Below are 12,570 nucleotides of genomic sequence, written 5' to 3'. Positions count from 1 at the left end.
GCCACAGAACAATATACAGCATGGCACCAGCCTTGTAAATCTCCCATAGTTCTTGCCACTGCCACAGACAGTATGTAAAGAGGAATCAAGCAGCTGGGGTTTATGAAACACATTTATTAGAAGGAAAACATTTTAAATCAGACTTTTGAGGGTGTCAAATGCTCAAACAGCTTGAGCGAATATGCAAACCTCAACATGTATGGAAGGAAATACTCCAGTCCTAGCTATACTTTATGAAGCTACATATGTCAGCTATCATTAAAGTGTTATCATACATAGGTTTGCCTCTGCTATGTGTGTGAATTACAGGTTCAGATGACTATGATGCTTCTTCACCCCACCCACCATTTGGACGTAGTGTTCCTCAGTACTTTTACACCATTTGAAAACAAAAATGTTTTATATCTTTGGCATTTTGTCAGGATGAGTTACAAACATAAACAGAGGAAAGCACTAACTGATATTCTTGAGAAGCATATTAATACTTCTGCTGCATTTTCTCTTTTACAGTTCACTCAGCAAACAGCTGCAGCATCTTTCAGAGGTTCGACTGTGTCTTCTTGGGTTCTTACAGAAAAAGAAAGGTTGTTGAAACTTTCACTTAGAGTACTTAAGGTTCCATTTGAGGATCTTGAAGTCAGTTATCAACATGAGTCAGATTCATACATTAATAGAAAGGTTTGGGTTGGAAGGGATCTTGAAGATCATCCATTTCCAACCCCCCGGTACTGACTGAGACACTATCCACCAGACCCGATTGCTCAAGGCCTCATCCATCCTGGCCTTGAACACCTCCAGAGAGGGGACCTCCACAACCTCCCTGGGCAACCTGTTTCAGTGCCTCACCACCTTCACTGTAAAGAATTTCTTTCTAGCATCCAGTGTAAGTCTGCCCTCCTCAAACTTCAATCCATTCCCTCTCATCTTATTCAGAAATGAGGTAATGGAGGATCTTTCCCTAGTCCCACCACAAGACAACAACAGAACTGAGGACAGAATCCCTAAGCTGGTGTCTCTGAGTACCAGACTGTGCACTTCCTGCATAGAGCTACTACATTTTATGATGCTGGTGATGACCTGCTCAGTTCTTTTCCTGACTTCTTGATGGAAAAAGGTATTGAAGAAGATAGACATAAAGAACACAAGTCAAATACTTTACAAATAGTGCTACTCACTATGTAGTCTTCATAATGGAGTGTATGTCTGAGTTGAAGATGCCTTATAAAATGACTGTTGAAGTAGCCTGGATCTCTCTCAGGTGTTAAACAACAAATTGGACAACACTGTAAATAAATGGAGAGAAATACTCAGTATCCATTTGTTTACTATTCAAAGAATAAACTAATAACAGATAATCCACTTGTTTGTCATTCAAGCCACTGTTTGGGTAATAGAGTGCTACAAGAAACTTACAAGAATTCCCTCTGTGCTTACAACACAAGTGCCATCAAAAGAAAAGTTTAATTACTTCCTGTGTTCTCTAATATAAAAGTTGCAGTTGCTGCAACACTTATTTCATGAAGCAATAGCACGAGAACATTGTGTATGTTAAAAAAGATAATTACCATGTGTAAAGATACTAAATGTAGACTAAAAGCCAGCTTTATGACATGTTATGGTAATGAACAGTATGGTACCAAAAAAATCCCCTTTCTTGGAACTAAAAGGCTGTGTGTTCATTCTAAGTTCGAAATAAAAAGGTTGAAACAGCCATGCCTTTGCATGACACTCCTGAAATCATGAAACAGTTACCCCAAAGGTATTTCAGAATTGAAGGGAAGGGTCAGAGTTGTCAGTAGCTAAACCACAAAATGCACCTCTTAGCATGTTCCCTCTCTTTGCTTTGTAGTTAAGGATGTGGTGTCTACAATTTACAAACCAACCAAACCAGTTATAGAACCCACAGGACTTTCAAAAACTACATTTTATTTTTCAGTTCATAATTTTGACATTATTTGTAGGCAAACATAGCTCTGAATATCCTTTTTTAACATTAGGTTTCAAAGAAATGTGCAACAGAATCTGTATAATGCATATTGCTCACAAGTCTCCCAAGTCTCTGAATTGAGCAAAGGATTTAATGATTTTCTAAGTTTTCAGGTTTAATTCTGCCCCACAACTACACAACACAGCTAATTATTAATTTACCCCAAGTGAAAAGGAGCTGTCAGACTGATAGGTGTGATAAAAAACATATGCTGATAATTATTTGAGTTGAGCAAAGTCAATTCAGACTCCAATCTGAAAAAAATACAAACTTTGGGAAGATGTTGTAGATTAGAGCATTAAGTCAGAGTGAACACAGCATATTGTCAGTGAATGTTTCCTTGCATTTATTCACAGCTCTGGCTCCACAGTAACTTATATGAGCATGGTTAAAATGGTGAAAACTAACACTAACCTGCAATGTGAAGGGGAATGGAGTGCTGAGTTCTCCCCATGCTACCCACTGCAGAAAGCAGAAGCATTGGCTGATTTGTCTACAAGTGCTTCAGTCTATAATCTCTCTAAAACACCTCTTCTGTGAGGTGTGGGAATCATCTAAAGTGCCTCAAAGAAAAAGCAGGAAACTAAATTATGCTTGTTGAGATCTGAGTCTACAACCTATGGACCTCAGACCTACAAACAGGGTCATAGTAAGGTTTTGCAGCCTCTGTGGACCTCCAGAATGAAGCCATTTATGTGATGTTATCTTAACTTTAAAAAATAATTAAAAGCCTCAGTGCGACAGACTCTTATAAGGCCACATAAGCAGTTCTCAAATTACAACCCCAAACCCCAGATGAGAATACACAGCAAACACTGCACATAAATCTGAGTTATGGCAATAGAAACAACGTGTGGGATTTAAAAGCAGGCAAGTCAGTGAAGCTGAAAGTGCTCATTGTCTTGGCTTGTCAGTAACTTCTTGTATCCATCATAATACTTCCTGTACCACTTTCAGTGCTCCTGCCAGCACCCACAATGATAGGAGAGCCAAGATTTAAACTATTTGGGGCATATATATATATATATATATATACATGGGGAAAAGATGTGGATATGAGAACCTTCTTCCTCCACTGTCAAAATCACTCAATTCAGGCATTTTCTTTTTGTTATCACCTGTCAGTAATGCTTGCCAAAATTAATCAGTTTAACATATGAATTCAGTAAAATACATACTTATATACATTACCACTGCTCTCCTTTCCAGTCTGTGGTAAGACAGTGATCCATTAGCTCATCCTCAGCTACTTGGCATTGACAGTAAGGACAGGAATATCTGGGAATAGGAGGCAGTGTATAGTTAGTGGATGCAGATATAACAGATACATTTTTAGCACTACAAGCAATAAAAGGAATATTTAGATTTCTCTGGCCAGATGCCATCAGGAGCTTCTTTTGCCACAGCTGAAATGCAGCATGGGTGCATGACATGTACCTGTGTGTGATGTATGGTGTGCTGGCAAAAGGTCACCTTGCTAATGGATGCAGCGAGCACTGCGCAGTAGTGTGCCAGCACGTCAGGATATTGATCCAGAAAAGCACTCTTAACATAACCATGACCTTAGAGAAGAATGGATGAAAATACTGAACACAATCATTACAGGCATTTGATAAAAGCATCATTTAAATGCTCTGATTCACTTGGAGCATGCGTGACCAAACTGCCAATTCTCAGGAGCCCTCATTAAGCATCACCACTTTCTTGTAGAGGATTCCTATTTAGTTTTCAGCACAGAGCATGGTCTTGTTGCATGGTGGAAACACTGCTTTCAAGGTTAGTGCAGTTTTCAGATGTGCCTGGGTAAATGTTCATGTTTTTCTGAGCATGAAATGAAGAATAACTGAGAGGCAGATAGGTCTTCTGAGCAAGCAATCTGCTCAGTAAAGGATTCCTGCCGAATTCTGAGGCAGAAACAAGTGTCAATTAAAAAGAAAAAAAATAAAAGGAAATGTTTCTATCAGTTTGGCTTTACTCTGTTGGGATAGCAATTTCAAAAGTGCCTTTGCAAAGTCATAATCACCACAGTCTACCTTTTTACAGCATCTCCAGGCTCCTGGATAGGTCCATAATTTTCTATGTATTTCTCACAAGTTCTTAGATGAGCTCTCATTTCACTCAGACAAACCTAAGGAATGAGAAGCAGCAGCTTGTTAGGTTTCATACAGTGACACATTCATGCTCAGCTCAAAGCTTTACTACACGGCTTATACCTAGGGAAAAATGTGCACCTCCTATCACCACGTCTGTTCCTTGTCATTGGCTCAGTATTGCTCTAATACATTTTATAATAATAACAACATTCAATTTATGAAAATAAAATTCATTTGAGTGAAATAATTATTGGTTCATGGTGATTTTATTTGTCCCTTATGTCAGCCTTTAATATTTGAGAATGAAATCTGGGAGGCAAAAGGGAAACATTTGTATTCTGGGGAGGGAGATCCTGCCATTTTGCATCTTGCTTTGTTTTTAATGCTGAAAATCTAGAGCAATTCTGTTCAAAATGAAAATAATCCAATGTGAGGGGTCAGTGAAGTCACCAGCAAAACTATTTTATAGATTCATTAAGGATAAAATTTGGAGGTTACATTGCTGCTGCTACTGGCCATCCTATTTCCTTCAGCTCAGACCCTCCATATAACAAACCTCACAGAGGACAGTCACGAGGAATTTTTATGACAAGAAAGAATATGAAGTGATATGAGAGATATTAAAATATTTGCACAGAAACAGTGCAGAGACATTAATGTTACTTGTAGTTTGTTCTATATTCTTAACCTTTAAACAGTGTTAACTGGTTCTGGTCAATCTCGGGCAGAGATTTAATGTCACCCTGTGTCAGCTGTCTGTGCTATGGCTCCACTGCAATGATTACCCTGACTGCAGATGCAGCAGAATGAAAATGCTCAGGCTGCAGTCTCTTAATTGCAATTTCTACTCCTTGAGTCAAAACTGCAGATGAAGTTAAGTTTATCCTAACACAGCAATCCATGTACTGGAATGACTGAGACAACACAGGAGTGTCTGCCAGGTACCAGAAACAACATACAAAGGTATCTTGATGCTAGAATGCTTTAATGCTAGAATGCTTTAAAACCACTCTCCTTCTCAACCTATCTGAGTGGCCTCACTGATGGCTTTACTCCAGAAAGTGTCTGCCAGGTACCAGAAACAACATACAAAGGTATCTTGATGCTAGAATGCTTTAATGCTAGAATGCTTTAAAACCACTCTCCTTCTCAACCTATCTGAGTGGCCTCACTGATGGCTTTACTCCAGAAAGTGTCTGCCAGGTACCAGAAACAACATACAAAGGTATCTTGATGCTAGAATGCTTTAATGCTAGAATGCTTTAAAACCACTCTCCTTCTCAACCTATCTTAGTGGCCTCACTGATGGCTTTTCTCCAGAAACACAGCCAACACTATCTGCAGCCATAAGACAGATGACAAACCCCTGCAGATAACCATGGCCAGATCACTGCTGCTGAACAGCAAAAAGTAGTACTTGAGCTTTGCTAAGCCTAACTAAGCCACATGGAGCTCAGCACTTCTGAGCACACCTGTTACACTTGGGTTCCTGCTGTAAAACCTTATTCAAAAAACAACCTAGACTTTAAATTGAATATTTAGCTTCTATTAATATCAAGGTGTTGCAGTTCATGCATTTGATTGTTATTTTTAAGATCTTTCCCAAACAGTAAAAAAGTAAAGAACTAATAGTGTTAAACACAAATAAACTCTTTTTTTTCCTGCTGTTTTTTATGTTCTCTGTAATTGCCCACAAGGCTGCAAATAGCAGTCTTTCTGAAGTTCACACATATACTTGCTTGTCTTTATTTTATTGTAACACTGCTGCTGCTACACAAGAAAGATTTAAGAGTATTGCTTTACAGTTAGCAAGACAGGAGAAATTACAAAAGCTAGATGTGAATCTGTTCAGAGAGAAAAAGAAAAAGAGTCAGATCTAAGCTGCACAATTTTCTCCCACAGAACAACACAGGGGAAATATGAGGGGAGAGCAGGACTATAGAATGCTTATTATACAGAAAGAGGCACAGAGCAAATATTCACAAACACAAGAGAAAATGCTTGGGCTTACACAAGTTGTCATATCCAAGTATTTAAACTCAATCTTGGTTAACTGTTTTTTCTTATTGCTATATGCCCTGTTCTCCACCACAAACTCCTGTCAACCTTTTGCTCTGCGCCTTGTTTTGATGAGACATGATTAATATGTTCCAGTTCAAACAGCAGCATTTAAAACTTTGTTTGCATGTAAGTGATGTTTCAAAGGCTTGATTTAAATGTAAGGAAAAAGACTCAGTTTAGGTAGGCTTGATTTAAATGTAAGGAAAAAGACTCAGTTTAGGTACATTACCAAAGGGGATGTGCTAGAAGAATAAACCCAAACCAACAGAAATTAACAACATTTTCTGTCTTTGTCCTGTACTTTTAACAGATGCAATTGTGGCCAGTATTTTTAGAATCAGGCAATTGCAGTATATATTAAAAACCCAAGAGATTTCTCCAGTCACAACTAAGGTAGAGAATCAAAAAGATTCAGCTCCTGTTGGTTTAGGCTCAAGCTTAATGTTTGCTATGGCACTGGCAGGGTGTTTTAGAGCTCTTTTAGATATGGAACTTGATAAATCACAAAAAAACTTATCCTTCTCTCATAATGCTGGTGGAATTTCTCTGTTTAGACATGCCTTTAAAAAAGGATCTTAGAGTTACTCTTGTGCATGGATGCAGGAGTTAGTTAGTAATCTGTGTTCAGGGCTGCAAACCTGTGTTTCACATTCTGTGCAATTTTGGAATGTGCTCTCCATCTTCTTGGCAATATCAGTGGCTGGAACTCCTTCATAAAGCAGATAAGCACGGCAGTAAGGGCATGTCCATGCATTATTCTTTAAACTTGCAGAAATATAGGAATGACAGAATCTACACAGAGAAAGAAAAAAAAGCAAACATGACAACCCCCCCCCCCCCCCACAAACATGCTTCAAATAAGGCAGGGCCTATAAAAATTAATCAGAACTTTGCACCACACAACATCCCAGGGGTAGCACTGCAGGATGTTGGTCTCAGGATATATTAAGAAGATTGTGGGTGTTGTTCCAGTTGTGTTAAGCAGAGATCTGAGAACAGACAAGCTGAGCTTCCTGGCAGCACTTAAGCACGTGGTTGTAAGGAAATTCCAGAGCAGAACTCATCCTCTGCGGGACAGGCAAAGCTTTCAGTCCATGATTCCAAAATCTACCATCACAGCAAAGATGATTTCATTTCTGCGGGGTTGCTGCCGGACACACAGCAAGCATACTGATATGCATACTGATAACTTAGTGCAAGCCTTCCTGAATACTGGAGGATACTCAATGTCACTCCTGTGAGACACAACCCTCCGGGTCGTTAAGATGAGGGGAATTCTCCAGGAAGAGATGAAGTCAGGAATCTAAGAACTGCAAGGCTGTTGTGTGATAAGTGGTTCTCTGATCCAGCCACCTCGGGGTTTGGGTTGGGTAAAGGCACACCTACCTCTGGGAATGTCTTAGCCACTTCACTCCTCTGGTTTAGTAATAAAAGCAGGTTGGATTAGTGGTCACTGCTTTTGAAAGCTTTTTGTCAGTTAAGGACAGATAAGCTTTGGTAAATCTTCCCGTAGAGATGTAAAACATTACTGCTTTCACTGTCTGAGCACCACTGCAGAGTCCCAGTGCTAATGGAACAGGAGATGGCCTTTGGAGTAAATTACAGCTCCCCAACAAGTTCAGATAGGGATCTGAAGAGCAGAGTGAGACAGCCTGAGGCTGCAAAGAAGGACAAAGGCAAGGATGTAGACTAACTGACAGACTGACTGAGAGCCCCTCTAGCTTTGGAGGAGCTAGCCGAAGCTGTTGTGCCAGACTACAGCTCACAGTGAGCACGTCCCGCAGCCTGCTGCACAGACAGCAAGGACAAAGGCGAGGAGGTGACAAAAGCCCTTGCACTTCTGCGATAAATTTGCACTTGTGCCCCTCTGCCAAGCCTCTCAGCCCAGCAACAGAAGCAAATTCGTGTCTGCAGCCCCAGCTGCATGGGTGTAAAACATTACTCAAGTAAATTGCTGACTTTGCACTGAAACAGGAAAAGAGCAGGGACATCTGGTTTGCCACTTCTGCCTGGAGATTTAAATGCAGTAGCTTCCAGAAAAGAGTGACTTAAAACCATAGATCACTGTAGTCATGGTTGGCGGATCGCTCAAACCAGCAATTGCTGGTGGTCATGCCGTTGCCAATTTAGGATGCTGCCACTCACACCGTGATGTGTTACCCCTCCTTTGAACCACACAATCATTTAGGTTGGAAAAGACCTTCAAATTCATCGAGTCCTGCCACATACCAGATGTTATCCACCTTTCCTTCTATCTCCTGTCTCAAGTCTCCAGCCCAGCAGAAAGAACCATGTGCTTATCTCTCAGATGCTTCTACTCAGTCTGTCATTTTAGTGTAAAGCCACCACTTGCTAAAATGCTAACCTTCGCATCAGAGAGGCTAAGACAGGAGTCCACATTGCCTCTACCAGCTCTACTTTGTAGACAGCATCTCCACCACAGAATTGGAGTTGGAAGCTGAGGCAAAGCCTTCTTCAGCCTCTATAAAACAGCTTGCCACGCTCGCCAGTGCACTCCGCAACAGCATCTCCAACATACTTAACAGCCTGTGATCGATCAACAGGAGGGTTTCAGATGCAATCTCTTCTTTGGAAGCCTTCTCAATACATAGCTCCACAGAGCCATGTAAAATACAATCAAAGCCGAAGGCAGACAGAAGGTGGTATTTTGCAGGCACTTCACAGAAGTAAAAATGATTACACAAAGTGCGAAGAGAGTACAGCCGAGACCCAACATCTCCCTGTCCAAAGATAAACTCTGAATTGTTACACAGAGTTTGCCCTCGGGCAGGTTTTAACTTGGATTATTCCTGTACTTTAGACGAGGTTGAAAAGGTTCCTTTGTTTCCCTGACCTACGGAAGGGACTTCTATAAATAACCCTGTCCAAGGGTCAAACCGGCTGTCTGACAGCCTCCCCCTTGTAATGTCACGAAACAAAAAAAATCAGATCATACTTTGCCAGTTGGTTCACCTCCTCCCTGAAACTGTCAGTCGCAGGAAAAAGAGGCAACATAAAGGATACAAGGTCTGGCAAGAACAACTACGCTCATGCCTTGTACACACAAAGTCTTCTGATGTTAAGTCAGCAATTTGTTCTATTGACCATAAAAACGATTTGCAAGAATTTCAGGTTCAGCAACAACCACCTCCCTGCCCTTGACTCAATTTATCACTGCTTTATTTGCTCAGTCTCTATCTAAACAGGTAAAAGAAACAAATAAATATAGCAGTTCAGGCAGATGAAATAAAGCCTAAGCATGTCAGCATATTGGCTCTGAACACTGCTAAAGCTGTTTTTCTCCCCTTCATCTCCAGCTAGAGGCTGTGTAACACTTCTCACATGCAAAAAAAAAAGCTAACACATCTGTTCTTGAAGACACCCAAGGTGCTGTGAACAGCTGCATTTCTAGACATACATGTGTCTCATCTCAGGAGCACATCATTTTCCATGACCTGCGACTTGGAATAAATACAAAACAAACCTCCCCAGGTAAACATCAGGAAAGGCAGAGCTGCTTAGTGGCTTTCTGTTTAAAACAAACAAAAGACAGAGTTGTCTGTTGTTCTGGGGCATAACAAGTGGTCCTGGAAACTAAGAAGGTGCTCAGAAACATGCTGGAGAGGGGATTCTGGAAACTAAGAAGGTGCTCAGAAACATGCTGGAGAGGGGATTTGTTTTTCTGATAGAATTATTCCTAAACAGTAGTTTAGCCACACTTTTGACTGCTATTGTCACTTGGAAGATGCAAGTGCCAGGTGACACGTTTATAAAGGGAGTCACTAGCAGATGGTTCACGTTTGTTCCTCCAGTTTCCACCTGTATCCATTGCTCTCTGCTGATTCCAGATGGGACCTTTATGCTGTGCTTGCATCTGGACAAGATTCAGATCAGGGGCAATGCTTCTGTCATGGCTCACATTAAGTTTGTGGCGGAGACAACTATTACTCACTTGGGACGTGAGCCAGAAGCACATGCCCGCTCTAGAACAGCTAGGTTTATGCACTGAGCTTTCAGCTGGTCCAGAATAACTGGCCTTGCCCTAAAACTGCTATCCTTTCCAGTTGCTACGGCCTTATCCTAAAGCAACTCTCCCAAGACTGACCTTCTGGCGTATCCTAACCTCAAACAAATTTAGCTGTGATGAATCGAGATGCATTCCTCAGTGTTTAACAGAAAAATAAAGCTAGAGCACAGATGTCACAACGTCTCCATACAGCCATCAGAGAGACCCAGACACGCTCAGGTAACTCCTTGCTAAAGGGGCCGGCTCTAGCGCTGCCGTGCGGATGCAGGGCTGCGGCTCTACCCTGACCCACACCTGAAGCACCGATCAAACACGGTACTTTCCCGTCCTTCTCAGGCAGTTCAAGGCTTTTTTCCCAGCCCCTGCTGTCCGCACCACAAACTTCTCCCATTGCCAGACCAAACATCCCCACCTCCCAACCTGCCTGCCCCGGGAAAAGCCCCGGGGGGGCAGAGCTGGGCTAAGTGGGGCCGGGCTGGCGGCAGTGCCGCTGCCCCTGGGCACTTACAGGTGACCGCAGGGTGTGCGGACGGGCCGGAGCAGCACCTCCAGGCACACGGCGCACTCGAAAGGAAGGGCAGACGGCGGGACCGGGGCCGCCCTACGGGTCAGCGCGGAGCCCATGGCAGAGCGGAGAGGAGCCAAACCGAATCGAACCGACTAGAATGGAGCCGAACCGAGCCGCAAAGCAGCCCTCGCTGGGCACCGACTGCCGCCGCCCCGACCCCGGAGAGGAGCCCGTGGCGCTCCCGCCTGGCCCGACCCGCTCCGCCTCACCGGCGGGGCACAGCTCTCGGAGAGCTGTCGGTCAGTCTCCCCCGAGCTAGGAAAGCGGCAGAAACAAAGCCCTGCTCTTGAACAGCAGTTCACTTCCCGAAGTGCAGGGCGCGGCGGGTGGGGAGGAGGCTGGAGGTCTCCAGGAGGTAGGTGTGACCCTGAGTATTTGTAAGCCCCCACAACGTCCAAGTGAAGCAAGCGCAGTGTTATTGCTGGGGGCTCCCTGAAATGCGCACCCACGAAATGCTGATATCCTTAAGAGAGGTGAGTTAGCCTTGTGAGGAACTCCAAGTTGTTAAAAAGCAACAAAATGTGTTTCTATGGGAAATGTTATGCCAGAAGCGTCTTTGAGTTACCCTTTCACACATGGGACTAACAGGAGAAATTGTTCAGTGGGATTAAGTCTGGAGAGGCTGAGGGAAGAGCTTGGTGTTCTCTGGGCAACCGGAGAGGTTGCAGCGAAGGGGGTGTTGGTCTCTTCTCCCGGATGACTAATAATGGAACAGGAGAAATCGTCTCGGGTCGCACCAAGGGAGGTTTAGGTGGGCATTAGGAAAAAATTACTTACTGAAAGAGCGCTCAGGCATTGGAACTGGCTGCCCAGGGAGGTGGTGGAGTCACTGTCCCTGGAGATGTTTAAAAGAGGCAGAGATGCGGTGCTGAGAGACATGAGTTAGCACCAGACTTGGCAGAGTTAGATTATGGTTGGGTTCAATAACCTTAAAGGTATTTTCCAACTAAAATGATTCTGTGATTCAAATATGACTGACTTCTGAGTAGGAAATAAAAGGAAAATGCAGTAGATCTGGCAATTGCATGATGAAAGCATCAGCAAGTTTGACATCTTTCAGTTTGCATCTGGGCTGCAGTGGAACTAGCAACCTTCTGACAAAGTGCTTTTCTTGGCCTGGTTTTGGAGCAAAATATCACCACTTTCTGGATCCAGACTCTGCAGTGATGATTATCTCATAGTATCAGCTTTGGCAGTTATGTTATTAACTTGCCAAACCAAATGTGTAATGACAGTGCTATTTCCTGTGTTTACTATTTACTCATATGCTACTCCACTAATGAATAATAAAAGCAGATGTGAGAAAAATTGCACCTCATCTTAGGTAAAACCCATAAAAACCAAGACAAGCATATGCCTTCTTATAGAAACTGCCACAAAATGTGTTCTGGTGTTTGTTAAAACTTGGCAGAACCCAATCAAAGAATTTACCCTGTCAGAAATTGGTCTTCTTTAATAAATAGTAATTCCTCAGAGTAAATCACAAGGGAAATATTAAACCTATGCCCCTAGTTGAACTCTAACTTTGTCTATTGCTGTGTTATGTTTGGTGTCACTTAGTTCACATTAAGATCACAGTTCTACCCAGGTTTAATCTCTTTGCATATCACTGCATTAATAATATAATGTGATAAAATGTCATTAGTCAGTACAAGATAATTAAATGCAAAGGTTGTAAAAGAAAATCAATCAGAGACTGAAACTGCAGGGGTTTTCTGGTAAATCACACACTCATTTAAAATCTGACTTAATGCAAGTATGACTAATGTATAGAAAATATTAAATCATGAAGGATAAAAGTAAAATGCTTTTTAAAAAAAGCATAACCCCCTCA

General features: G+C 42.3%; 1 protein-coding gene across 1 annotated transcript; it reads right to left on the bottom strand.

The window, feature by feature from the left end:
- Nucleotides 1-100: 100 nt before the first annotated feature.
- Nucleotides 101-10,792, bottom strand: RNF125 (ring finger protein 125). The gene is given in 6 exon segments (XM_064170539.1): nucleotides 101-1,283; nucleotides 3,179-3,207; nucleotides 3,210-3,265; nucleotides 4,021-4,115; nucleotides 6,780-6,933; nucleotides 10,677-10,792. Coding segments are annotated over 6 exon segments (675 nt in total). The 3' UTR covers nucleotides 101-1,058.
- Nucleotides 10,793-12,570: the final 1,778 nt, after the last annotated feature.

Source organism: Pogoniulus pusillus, chromosome 34, assembly GCF_015220805.1.
Source record: "Pogoniulus pusillus isolate bPogPus1 chromosome 34, bPogPus1.pri, whole genome shotgun sequence".
Classification (NCBI taxonomy): domain Eukaryota; kingdom Metazoa; phylum Chordata; class Aves; order Piciformes; family Lybiidae; genus Pogoniulus; species Pogoniulus pusillus.
The sequence above is the reverse complement of the archived record's forward strand: the minus strand, read 5'-3'. Positions and strand labels throughout refer to the sequence as shown.